The 13869-nt window shown below is 44.7% G+C and overlaps 1 protein-coding gene across 9 annotated transcripts in view; it reads left to right on the top strand.

The window, feature by feature from the left end:
- Positions 1–13800, top strand: part of LOC116980579 (pleckstrin homology-like domain family B member 2) — a 120511-nt gene extending 106711 nt beyond the window's left edge. For all 9 annotated transcript variants that reach the window (XM_033032946.1, XM_033032945.1, XM_033032943.1 and 6 more), the window contains 5 exons: positions 3514–3604; positions 5035–5181; positions 8124–8343; positions 9213–9298; positions 10817–13800. In XM_033032946.1, the coding sequence (XP_032888837.1) occupies positions 3514–3604; positions 5035–5181; positions 8124–8343; positions 9213–9298; positions 10817–10957 (685 nt within the window). In that variant the 3' untranslated portion in view covers positions 10958–13800. The remainder of the gene's footprint in view (positions 1–3513; positions 3605–5034; positions 5182–8123; positions 8344–9212; positions 9299–10816) is intronic.
- The last annotated feature ends 69 nt before the right edge of the window (positions 13801–13869 follow it).

Below are 13869 nucleotides of genomic sequence, written 5' to 3'. Positions count from 1 at the left end.
GTGTAAACTCCACATGGACAGCACACAATCTGAGGTCAGGATTGAACCTGGGTCACTAGAGTTTTGAGGCAGCAGCTCTATCACCTGCCACACAGTTCCATCCATGTTTTGACTTTGATATTTCATCATTTAAAGCCTAGAACTCCTCCCCACGGCTCAGCTCCATAATCCTTCTGATTCCTCCCACCCCTCCAAGAGGCAGGAGCTGTTCACGGCGTTCTTTGCATTGTCAGTAAGTGGTGACTTGTATCGCTCCCCAGTGGATGGATTAAGCATGTCTAAATTCAGCCGTTGCTCTTGTGCATTGAATTCCACTGGGAGATTCAGTGTAGCATAGATCTTTAACATAGAGGTCGGACAATCCATTGTACCTGTGCTTACTCTTTACACCAATTTCAACCCACACGCCCGCCTTTCTGCAGAACTCGGTAAATGTATTTCCTTCCACTGATCTCTGGAATACAGCCAGTCCCCAGGTTACATAAGGATTCTGTTCCTGAGAACTGTCCGCAAGTCGATATCTTTGTAATTTCACTGCAATTTCTCCCAAAACCACGTAGATATTACAATTTGACATATGGATAAGGAAAGACAAAATACCTTGGCAGCAGAAGGGCAGCAAATTTTGTTGAGTATAATGTAAATGATTATTAATGATTAATTGATTTCTATTTAAAAATGCCATCAATTGTATTGCTGCATTTAAACTATCGACAGCTTCTGACTTTAATCTTAACTGATGTTCAAACTAAGAATTTCGCTAGAAATATTTTTTAAATGTTGTTTGACCTGGGGAAGAAATATCAATTTTTTGTGTAGAGTGGTCACATTCCCAATTCTTTTGTTGATATGAGTAAACGAAGTTATGGGACTGACAGCATCCACTGATTTTAACACCTGGCTGCTGCATTCTTTTCACAGTTGAACATTATCGATAATTTCGGGTTTGGAAGAAAATAGTTCAATATCGTGAAAAGCAGCCAAACTTCTTTCTGACATAAAAACATTTATAAAGTCAGATTACTGCAAGTCAAGTCTTCCATAACCCAGGGACTGCTTGTACTTCATTTAGTAAATTTCACTAAATAATACCTTTCACTAAACAATTAACCCCCACTACTATTAGACTTCTCTTTCACACTTCCTTTCCGGAGGAGCTGCCACATAATATTACTCTTAACTCTACCTCATTTGGTTATTCTGTCATTGCACTTGTGTGCTTTTTTTCCACTACTTCAGATTTCACATTCAGTCTTTGTACATGTTGTCTCTGTCATTACCAAGTTTACTGCGCACTCTCTGAGCTTCATCCAAACAAGGAATTTCATGGCACCCTGGTGTAGACAATAATAAACTAATCTAAATTAGAACTGCTCTCTCCTGCTCCTTCCTCACAGCCTCTCACGTGGGCCATTGGGTGTTTTTGCCAATCTAATTTAGATTGTGGGACTTCCCTCCATCAACGTGGTGTCACCTCCCATAAAGTTCTGGTGGAGGGCTTTGAAAGGGAGGAGGAAGGCAGAAGCTATGTGAAAAGAAAGAGATTAGTTAAAACAAATGTAGGTCCCTTGCAGTCAGAAACAGGTGAGTTGATCATGGGGAACAAGGATATGGCGGACCAATTGAATAACTACTTTGGTTCCGTCTTCACTAAGGAAGACATAAATAATCTGCCGGAAATAGCAGGGGACCGCGGGTCAAAGGAGTTGGAGGAATTGAGTGAAATCCAGGTTAGCCGGGAAGTGGTGTTGGGTAAATTGAATGGATTAAAGGCCGATAAATCCCCAGGGCCAGATAGGCTGCATCCCAGAGTACTTAAGGAAGTAGCTCCAGAAATAGTGGATGCATTAGTAATAATCTTTCAAAACTCTTTAGATTCTGGAGTAGTTCCTGAGGATTGGCGGGTAGCAAACGTAACCCCACAGAAAACAGGGAATTACAGAACAGTTAGTCTAACATCGGTAGTGGGGAAACTGCTAGAGTCAGTTATTAAAGATGGGATAGCAGCACATTTGGAAAGTGGTGAAATCATTGGACAAAGTCAGCATGGATTTACAAAAGGTAAATCATGTCTGACGAATCTTATAGAATTTTTCGAGGATGTAACTAGTAGCGTGGATAGGGGAGAACCAGTGGATGTGGTGTATCTGGACTTCCAGAAGGCTTTCGACAAGGTCCCACATAAGAGATTAGTATACAAACTTAAAGCACACAGCATTGGGGGTTCAGTATTGATGTGGATAGAGAACTGGCTGGCAAACAGGAAGCAAAGAGTAGGAGTAAACGGGTCCTTTTCACAATGGCAGGCAGTGACTAGTGGGGTACCGCAAGGCTCAGTGCTGGGACCCCAGCTATTTACAATATATATTAATGATCTGGATGAGGGAATTGAAGGCAATATCTCCAAGTTTGCGGATGACACTAAGCTGGGGGGCAGTGTTAGCTGTGAGGAGGATGCTAGGAGACTGCAAGGTGACTTGGATAGGCTGGGTGAGTGGGCAAATGTTTGGCAGATGCAGTATAATGTGGATAAATGTGAGGTTATCCATTTTGGTGGCAAAAACAGGAAAGCAGACTATTATCTAAATGGTGGCCGACTAGGAAAAGGGGAGATGCAGCGAGACCTGGGTGTCATGGTACACCAGTCATTGAAAGTGGGCATGCAGGTGCAGCAGGCAGTGAAGAAAGCGAATGGTATGTTAGCTTTCATAGCAAAAGGATTTGAGTATAGGAGCAGGGAGGTTCTACTGCAGTTGTACAGGGTCCTGGTGAGACCACACCTGGAGTATTGCGTACAGTTTTGGTCTCCAAATCTGAGGAAGGACATTATTGCCGCAGAGGGAGTGCAGAGAAGGTTCACCAGACTGATTCCTGGGATGTCAGGACTGTCTTATGAAGAAAGACTGGATAGACTTGGTTTATACTCTCTAGAATTTAGGAGATTGAGAGGGGATCTTATAGAAACTTACAAAATTCTTAAGGGGTTGGACAGGCTAGATGCAGGAAGATTGCTCCCGATGTTGGGGAAGTCCAGGACAAGGGGTCACAGCTTAAGGATAAGGGGGAAATCCTTTAAAACCGAGATGAGAAGAACTTTTTTCACACAGAGAGTGGTGAATCTCTGGAACTCTCTGCCACAGAGGGTAGTCGAGGCCAGTTCATTGGCTATATTTAAGAGGGAGTTAGATGTGGCCCTTGTGGCTAAGGGGATCAGAGGGTATGGAGAGAAGGCAGGTACGGGATACTGAGTTGGATGATCAGCCATGATCATATTGAATGGCGGTGCAGGCTCGAAGGGCCGAATGACCTACTCCTGCACCTAATTTCTATGTTTCTATGTTTCTATGTTTAATCTTTTAAACAGTAGCCAGGCTGTACTTGAAGAGCTGTGACCTGTGGGGCAATGGACCCAGTGTTGGTGGGGCTAGGTTGATTGCCTCTTGACCAACACAGACAGAATGGGTTAATTGTTAATCATCAACGTATCGACTTATCTTTTGTGCTCCTGTGCAGCGCCAGTACGTTCAACATCGCCAAACTGGAAGAGATGGAGCGTTTGCTGAAGGAGGCGCAGGCTGAGAAGGCGTGGCTGATCGAAAGCAGAGTGAGTTCTTGTCTCCAACACTAAGGGGGAGTCCAGAACCAGTTTAAGAATAAGGGATAAGCCATTTAGAACGGAGATGAGGAAACACTTTTTCACACAGAGTTGTGAGTCTGTGGAATTCTCTGCCTCACTCTCAGAGGGCGGTGGAGGCCAGTTCTCTGGATACTTTCAAGAGAGAGCTAGGTAGAGCGCTTAAAGATAGCGGAGTCAGGGGATATGGGGAGAAGGCAGGGATGGGGTACTGATTGGGGATGATCAGCCATGATCACATTGAATGGCGGTGCTGGCTTGAAGGGCCGTATGGCCTACTCCTGCATCTATTGTCTATTGTCTAAGTTGCTGCTGTGATTTCATACTGCGAACACATGAATGCCTCTTCCTCTTTCCTGCACAAATATGAAGTTGATTTCATGGTCATATTTTATGCTGAAAGAAATTGATGGTGTCAGGGCCGGCAAGCAGATGGGAAGCTTGACAAATAATACCTGGTGGTCCAGGTGCTGAACCATTGGGAGTGGTTGGAGAGTGGGTTATCAGAACTTATTGCAACCTTTCCAACTTGGCGTCTGGTGTTGCTCCTCCCTGTAGATGACAGCCATTAAGATGGTGAAACTGGAAGCTAAAGACTGAAGCCTGGAAACTAGCAGATGTTGGCAATGTTGGAAGTGTACAAAATTATGAGGGGCATAGATAAAGCGAGCACTCACACACCTTTTCCCAGCATAAAGGAAAACCCAAAACTGATAGGCAAAGGCTTAAGGTGCAGGGGAAGAGATTCAAGGGGGACCTCAAAGGCACCTTTTTCACTCCGGGGTTAATCTGTAAATGGAATTAACTGCCAGAGAAAATATCTAGAACCAGATACAACTATGACTTTGAAAAGACATTTGCACAGATATGTGGATAGGAGGGCTATGGGCCAAATGCAGGCAAATGGAACTAGCCCAGTATGCCAACTTGGTCAGCATGGACAAGTTAGGTCCAAGGGCATGTTTCCATGCTGTAGCTCTATGACGCTGTGTGGCAGGTGACTATGGGTGTATGTCCTGTGTTGTTGTGCAACAATAGAGGACATACAACCATGATCATCTGCCACAGAGTCAGAGACTCTATATGACTGCATATGGCCTATATGGCAGTCATAGACAGCATATGGTCTCCTGAGGAGAGGTACACAGAACAGCCCACATGTTGTGCATTTAGCATGGCCAACAATGGCAAACCTAACGTCCACCTAACACCGGCTGCTATTGGGAGTGGTCTTGTTGACTCTGATGCTGGCTGTGAATGTTATTAGTCCCGATGATTGTTAGTGCTGGAGGGGATTTTACAGGGACCACTGTGGCAGTGTATCACATTCCATGTGGTGAATATTATTATGTATTTTTTCTGCGAGAATGTTTGACTGGTGTTTATTTCTCCTTCCGGAGGAGCGAGAGATGGAGGTGAAGAAGCAGGCGTTGGAAGAGGAGCGAGGCCGAAGGGAGCAGCTGGAGAAGAGGCTGCAGGAAGAGACTCAGCACCGGCAGCAGCTGATCGACAAGGAAGTTAAAATACGAGAAAAGCAGCGATGGCAGGTATTTGACGCATTTAGGAGCTGTTTGTGCTCTAGTCCCTGGAGCACCTAAAGCTGGCAGTGGCAGTGGCAGCCTGGAACTCGGCCACTTGCTGATGGCACAGATTCTGCTGAACTCTGTACGCCTCACCTTTTACAGGGAGTTCACAATCGGAGTACCAAAGCCCTGTGCCTGCTTTATCTCACAGTATTCAGGATGTGAAGGAAAAATATGCTTCTCCTGGACCCAGAGGTGAATCACCAGGATGTTGCCTCGACTGGAGGACTTTAGCTACGGGGGAGATTATGTAAAACATAGGAAAATACAGTACAGGAACAGTGCTCTTTGGCCCACAATGTCTGTGCCGAATATGATGGCAAGTTCAACTAATGTCCTCTGCCTGCACGTGATCCATATCCCTCCATTCCCTGCAGATCCATGTACCTATCTAAAGCCTCGTAAATACCACTATCATATCAGCAGTGCATTCCAGCCACCCACCATCCTCTGTGTAAAAAGACTCGCCCCACATTTCTCCTTTAAACTTTTCCCCATCTCACCTTATGGCTATGCCCTCTAGTCTATGACATTTCCACCATGGGAACAAGATTTTGACTATCCACTCTATCTGTGCCTCATAATTTTATATACTTCTATTAGTTTTCCCCTCAGCCTCTTGACTTACGATACAGTCCTAATGTAGGCAAACAGGATTAGTTTAGATGGGCAAAAAGATTGGCATGGATGTGGTGGGCCAAAAGGTGTGTTTTAGTGCTGTTCAACTCGATGATTCTAAACAGTGAAGGGTAAGATTAAAGCCAGTGCCTTTACTATCCCTACATAGAGTCATAAAGGTCACAGAGTGATACAGTGTGGAAACAGGCTCTTCAGCCCAATTTGCCCACATCAGACAACATGTCCCAGCTACACTAGTCCCACCTGCCCGTGTTTGGTCCATATCCCTCCAAACCTGTATAACTGTTTCTTAAACATTGGGATAGTCCCAGCCTAAACTACCTCTGGCAGCTTGTTCCATACATCCACCACCTTTTGTGTGAAAAAGTTTCCCCTCAGATCCCTATTATATATTTTCCCCTTCACCTTATACCTATGTTGTCTGGTCCATGATTCACCTACTCTAGGCAAGAGACTCTGTGCATCTGCATAAACTCTGGTCCCTAGCCACTGCCCACTCTGCTGGTGCTGCCCTGGTGAACCCATGATCAGCCACTGACCATACATCTGTGCCATCACTAAGACCAGTCAGTTCCTCTGCGGCATTGTTCACCCTGCCTCGGCCTCAACTCATGTGCTGCTGATGCTCTGAACCGTGACTCCGGAGCCAACACTCCCAGGAGTGTTCTGGCCAGATTTCTCCAGATGAACCAGCCACGTAAATACAGAGGTGGAAGATCCTGCAACGCTTGACTCACCTTCTATAATCCCAAGGACGTTCCAGTAATATGGCAAGGAAACAGGTTCTTCAGCCCAACTTGACCATGCCGCCATGATACCCCATCAACACTCATACACCAGCCTGTTTACCCCATATCCCTCCAAACGTTTCCTATCCATGTTGCGGTCTAAATTTATTTTCAATGTCGCTATAGTACCTCCCTCAACTACCTCCTCTGGCAGCTCATTCCATATATCCACCACTATCCATCCACCATGAAATGGTTGTTACTCAGGTTCCCCTCTAACCTTAAACCTATGTCCCCTGGTTCTTGATTCCCCTACTCTGCATCTATCTTATCAATTCCCCTCATGATTTTAAACACTTCTGTAATATTACCCCTCATCCTCCTGCGTTCCAAGGAATATAGTCCAAGCCTGCCCAATCTCTCCCTTTAGCTCAGGGCCTCAAGTCCTGGCAACATCTCGTAAATCTTCTCTGCACTCTTTTCAGCCGAACAAACTCAGTGGTATGAATATTGATTTCTCTAACTTCAAGTAACCCTGGCATTCCCTCTCTCTCCATCCCTCCCCCACCCAAGTTGCACCAGCTTCTCATTTTCACCCAACATACAGCTAACAATGGGCAGTTTCCTTTATCATCATAACTTTTTTGCATATCTTTCATTCATTGTTCTTTATCTCTCTACATCATCGTCTGTATCTCTCGTTTCCATTTCTCCCACTTGTCTGAAGAAGGGTATCGACCCAAAACGTCACCCAGTCCTTCTCTCCAGAGATGCTGCCTGTCCCGCTGAGTTACTCCAGCTTTTTGTGTCATCCTTCCTGTAGCAGGTTGACCAAAGCTGAACACAATACCCCAAACGCGGCCTCATCTACATCTTGTACAACTATAATATAACATCCCAACTCCCAAACTCAATACCCTGGCTGACAAAAGCCGATGTACCAAAAGCCTTTTTGATCACCCACCATCTCTAAGCGTGATGGAACACTCTCTACTTGATGGCTCCTGCTCCAACAACTCGATGTGCCTGTTTCCATGCTGTACCTCCCTTCTATCCCCTCCACTGACTCACATGCCTCTGCTCCTCCAACCCTGGTCCACCTCTCACTTGCCAGCACTTGCCCAATATCTCCCCTCCACTCTCAGGCTTGAGATTCCCAGCATCAGCAGTCCATTGTGTTTGCTGTTCACTCAATGGAATGAGGAACAGCAGTAGTTCAGTTCAATGTAGTTTATTGTCAAGATAACCGAGGTACAGTGAAAAGCTTTTTGTTGTTCGCTAACCAGTCAGTGGAAGACAATACCCAATTGCCCAAAACAGTGTCCAGATACATGAAAAAGGGAATAACGTTAAGTGCATGATAAAGTCCAGTAAAGTCTGATTAAAGATATTAGGAGGATCTTCAATGAGGTAGATAGTAGCAGAGGGCCGCTCTCTAGTTGTTGGTAGGATAGTTTCCTGATAGCTGGACCAGCCAGAAGCGTAGTCAGGGCAGCAGCATTGTACAGGTGTCTTCAGCTGCTTTGCTCATGTCCACAGGCCAGGCCGCTGACTCGTTACCTCCCGGTCAGGAAGGAGGACTTTGACCTGCGAACTCACATCGAAGCTGCAGGTCACACAGTCGAGACGTGTTACCATGTATCCCTCACTGAGAAGACCTGCAGAGGATTTTTGATTAAGATGGGGGGCAAAATTAAAACCTGGAAGAAGCGCTGGTTCGTCTTTGATCGAAATAAACGGACGCTATCGTATTACGCAGGTGGGTGAACACGGATGGGTGACGGCACCTCGATGCACCCGCACCTCATGCCAGCCAGGACGAGGTCTTCTCATGTCCTCCTGCACTTGTCCTGCGTTGGAGATATCCAACCAAGCTCCCTTCCCATTCTCTCCCACAAACCCTGCACGGCCTTTACATCCACAGTTGCTTCTGTTATATCTGTTTCCATCATCAAGGAATTCTGAACATTAACTCGGGTGCCTCGTGAATTGCAGTTCTTCTACCAATTACCGCAGGTCTGTTGCCATGCTGTAGTTACAACTTACATCATCCAAATCATTCCATATTGAACACCTCTCTCGAACCGCCACCACCTTCTCTGGTCCAAGAACAACCTCCAGTCACTCCTTATCCCTGGTTCAATTCTGACTGATCTTTACACCAGCTCCAATTCCTGATGTTCCTTTTAAAGTGTGTTTCATACAGAGCGTTGTGTAAAGGTGAAGGGAGATGACTTATTTTGTTCTTCAGTACTTTAATGATCAAGTCAAATGATCCATTTGCTCTACCACTTTATTTTGCCCCCTCGTGCCACGGGCTGCCGTTCCCCAGTCAAATTGCACCAGATAATTCCTGCTTCCACTTATCGCTTGTTCTTGTACCTCACTAACCCAGTTCGTACTCCCCTCTCGCTGCAGACATTCCCCCACTTACCAAAGGTATGCTTCAAGTTCAGGTGCTCATGCCCCCTGCCACCCTCAATCTCCACCACACCGGGACTAACAGGCAATCTGCTGAAATATGCTAGTCATGGTGGTCATCGAACGAGGAGGGGTCAGGAATTAAATCCCAGGCTGAGCTGTGTGAGGACTTGATTTGCCAAGCACTGACTTTTATTTTTTCCACAGATAAACACGAAACCAAATTGAAAGGGGTGATCTATTTCCAAGCCATTGAGGAAGTGTACTACGACCACTTGAAGAGTGCACACAAGGTAGAGGGACTTCTGTTCTTTCCTACAATATCATAAGGTGCAGGGCTAGATGGTAGTTTTTTAATCCTGCTCTTTAGTTATTCGCAGGATGGTTCATTTGCTGGTAGAATGGTGTTGATTCAGTAAAGACAGCCACCACTCTCTTTGTATAATAACTTGCCCCACGTTACTCCTTTTAAACTTTGTCCATCTCACCTTAAAACTCTGCCCTCTGGCAATTTACATTTCTACCCTGAGAAAAAGATTTGACTATCTATCCTATCTATGCCTCCGATGCGCCAGAGAAAATAATCCAAGTTTGTCCAACCTCTTCCTTTAGCTAATGCCCTCAATGCAGGAGCATTCTGTTAAACCTCTTCTGTATCCTCACCAAAGCATCCACATCCTTCCTGCAATAGCGTGACAAGAACTGCACACAATACTCTGTGCAGCCGAACCAAAGTCTATTAAGGTGCATCATGACTTCCTGACTCTTTATACTCAATGACTGGACCAATGAGGCAAGTAAACCATAAGCCTTCCTCACTACTCTTTCTACTTGTGATGCACGTTTCAGGGAGCTATGGTCTTGGACCCCTCTGTACATTAATGCTGTTAAGGGTCTTGCCATTAACTGTCTACATTTGACAGCCCAAAGTGCAACACACCACAATTCTTCGATTAAAGTCCAACTACCTTTGCCATAATCCTCTTCAAGAACCCCAATACCACCTCTTCATTAATCTCAAGATGCCTTGCTCACTAGTATTCTTCACACTGATCACATCTCCTTCTCGTTAGTGAATTTGAATGCAAAGCACTTGTTTAGTACCTCACCTACATCCTCTGACTCCAAGGAAAATCTTTCCTTTCCTTATCCTTCAGCAGTCCTATCTTCCTTCTTTATCCTTCAGCAGTCTTACCTTCTTCCTGGTAACCCTCTTGTTTTTAATGTACGTATAAAAAGTCTTGGGGTTTTCTTTAATCTGACACTCCAATAATATTTCATGGCTCCTTTTGGCTCTTCTAATTATCCACAAGTTTTTTTTCCTGCTTGCTTTATATTCTGGTAAACATATTTAACCATCTGATTTAATGTTTCTAACCCCATAGAAGCTTCCTTTTTCTTTCTGGCCAAATTTCTAATCTCTTTGGTCATCCAAGGTTGCCTTACCTTGGCTATCCTTATCCTTCTGTTCCTATTGTTCCTTCCCTATATAGTGCTACATTTGGTCAGATGATGGGCAATGGACTTTAGTTCTCTGCTTCAGTTCTGCCTGTACAGTTACCATGCAGTTTGCCTTACTTTCCCAGCTTCTGTTGTGAAATCTCACCTTAATTCGATGCTGGATCATGAGCTCCCAGGGTGAAAGCTGAGAACAGGGTCCAGAGTCAGTGGTCTTCTGCTGGGCAGTGTAGATTAGGCTGCCTAGCCTAGAAAGAGGACAGTGAGATTCCTTGAGGATAGCGGCTCAGTGTAGAGTAGACTCCCTGCTAAACAATTGCAGTGCTTTGAACATGTGCCGTCTCTCTTCCTAGAGCCCCAAACCATTGTTTACCTTCAGTGTGAAAACCCGGGACAGAATCTTCTACATGGTAGCACCTTCTCCTGAGACCATGCGGATCTGGATGGACGTCATAGTGACGGGAGCTGAAGGTTACACCCAGTTCCTGCTTTAGTGGAGGCCTCATGTCTTTATAAACCTTATTTTGCATGCCAAGTATTTTGACATATTTATGAAACAAGATTCAGCTACAAACCACTGTTGAAGCTTTATCCATGTTATCTCAAACATTGTGACAATCGTACACAGGTTAACATATTATAATCATAAGTGTTTAAACCAGTTGGAGCAAGCTTTGCCTTTGGTCATTTTGGTGAAGCTACTGCTGGGAGGGGGAAGGAAGCCTTCGACTGAGGTATGTGCCCAGTGTAGAAATGTGCGTGAGTGCATGCATACATGAAGTGTGTGAATGCACAAGATGCATGTGTCTCAGGCCACAAGTGACTGTCATGTCTGAGTGTGCGGCTTTGTCTCTGTGCTGGCAGAATACCCTGTGTGTGAAATGGCTCTGAACTCGGGTCTACATCCCCTTGTATGTGTCTCCTCTGAGTCTGATATACGTGCCCAGATCCGCAAGAGTCCTTGCGGGAGGAATGAATGCCTGCTTGTCCAACATATGTGACCAGTTGTACGAGAAGGCTTTATGCCTGATAAACATGTAATAGCATGCACAGTGGTCTATGCACATGGTTTACTCAGAACACATGTGCAGGTGTGGACTGTGGCTTTGTATGTCAGACAGTCCCAGTGTATGTGAGTGTGACTGTACCTAGTATGTACACCCAGGTGTGTAAGTATGACCATGCCCACTATATACAGCCCCAGGCGTGTAAGTATGACCATGCCCACTATATACAGCCCCAGGTGTGTAAGTGTGACTGTGCCTAGAATGTATTCCCAGTGTGTAAGTACAGACTGTGTCCAAAATGTACACTGAGGTGTGTGTGTGTGCATGTGACTATGCCCAGTATATACACCCTGAGCTCTGTGACTGACTGTGTCAATAATATCCCCTCATGTGTATGAGTGCGAGAGTGCCCAATATATATCCTCGTGTGTGAGTGAGAGACATGTCCAATATATCCCCAGGTGTATGAGTGTGGGCTTGGTCTACCCCCCAGGTGTGAAGCTGTGTCTCACTGTCTGTCACGGGCCCAGGGTGGTTTTCTTCCTCTCCCTGCCCCCTCATGTGTGGGAAGTCTGCAACAAGCAACAGAGAAGGGAAACGTGTTTGATTTTAAAAGGCAGCCTTGCGTATTTTAAAACTTTGATTTTCGGGACTCCACATTACTAAACGTATAGGTTTCAGTGGGCAGGCCATTCAGAGAGCCCCGCCATGGTGCCACACCTGGCCCAGACTGGCTCTCTGCCAGAGGGTTCACCACCCAGTGGGAAGTTCCCTATTCTCCGCAGCAGCCCAGGAGCTGTGCAATCATGGCATTGGTGACCTGCCCATAAAGACCGCTCGTACTTCCTTTCATCATTTACATTTTAATTATGTTTTTATTTAAAAGGCCTATTTTAAATAATATTTGTATTATTAAAAAATCCAGGTCAGGTGGCCGGGACAATCTTGTATCTGACTCTGGGACCTCGCGGTGGTGGACTGACGGGCGACCACTCTGGTTCTCAAGCTTTTATATGTTAACATTGCATCTTGCTATATGCTGGGTTTGCCAAAGGAATGGCTACTTCAGTCTGAACATTAACCTTTGTAATGCAGCTAGACTGATGGGACGTGGGCAATGTTTAAGCGAAAGCAAGCTGCCAAGATATTGTACTTGTGTAGGAACAGGAGGGTGCCTTTCACTCCCTTGAAATGCTCCACACTCCCTCAGAACAACAGAAAACAAATGTAAACTGCTTGAAGCCATATAAAATTTATCAAACAACCTCATTGTATCTGCAGATATTTCTTAATATCTGAAGCCAAACAGACTTGTGCTAGATTCCAAAGATTTAAAAAATGTCAGTGGGTTTGGTGTAATTTCTGATTAATGTTTGTTGCCAAAACCAATGCTTCATTTAGGAATCACTGCTGTGTCCGTTGTGACGTGGCTTGCAGCTACTCGAGGGAAGAGCAACCCACAGTATCCCTTTGAGACCCAACCCTCATCAGGGTCATGAGATCTACATGTCAAGCTCTGTAACTGGCCTCTCACCTTCACTTCCTCACCAACTCTCGCCACCAGCATTCTCCTTGGTGCCTCCGCAGATTTCTGCTTTTTCCTCTGTGAATCCTGCAGCCTCGATTTTAAGCTTTGAAAGGGGAGCAAACTTCCAAAAGTTTTCTAAAGCAAGGATGTCCCAATTTCACCTTTATTATATGGCTTTCTATTAACAAGTCACCATTTAGCACACTGAATATAGCTAAAGTCCATCTTGTGGGTAATTGGTTCCAACTTCCATCTTCCCTTCAGGCATTGTTCATTTCTTGTGAAGCAGGCAGCAGTAAAAAGTTTTGGTCTCACTTCATTCATTCTCCTACCCCCTTCAATGTTCATTATATGGAAATCTCTTTGTGTTGTCTCTTTCCGCCCTTTACTGCCCTTCTATAGAAACACTGTGGAGAGAGGCCAGCAAAGATCTCAGAGCTTGACAAATTCAGGGTATTTAAATAGTGGTCAGCCGTTAAGGTGGGAACTCTCACCTACTACATATTTTGACCAATAATTGTGTAATGGGCAAATGTTTGTGATTAGGTTGCCATATGTGTCAGAGGGTATATTTTATCAAAAGGTTTTAACTAATTATATCGTGAATAATGACCAGATTAGTCATTTTATAAGGTGCCGTGTGTACATGCATCTAAGTCCATTATTTATTCTCTATTACTTTATAATATAAGGAATTTTATATGTTACAAAACCATGGTTAATTTCTTATTTTAAATGTCTTTGATATGGTTGCATCTTATAAAGCATCTCTAAATTTGAATAAAAAACAAATATCCTTCTACCTGTTGCATTTTATTCAATTAAGGACCAAAACATATCTCAGATAATTCATTTTTTAATTCTTATCTAC

The sequence above is a fragment of the Amblyraja radiata genome, chromosome 14 (genome assembly GCF_010909765.2).
Source record: "Amblyraja radiata isolate CabotCenter1 chromosome 14, sAmbRad1.1.pri, whole genome shotgun sequence".
Taxonomy (NCBI): domain Eukaryota; kingdom Metazoa; phylum Chordata; class Chondrichthyes; order Rajiformes; family Rajidae; genus Amblyraja; species Amblyraja radiata.
The sequence above is the reverse complement of the archived record's forward strand: the minus strand, read 5'-3'. Positions and strand labels throughout refer to the sequence as shown.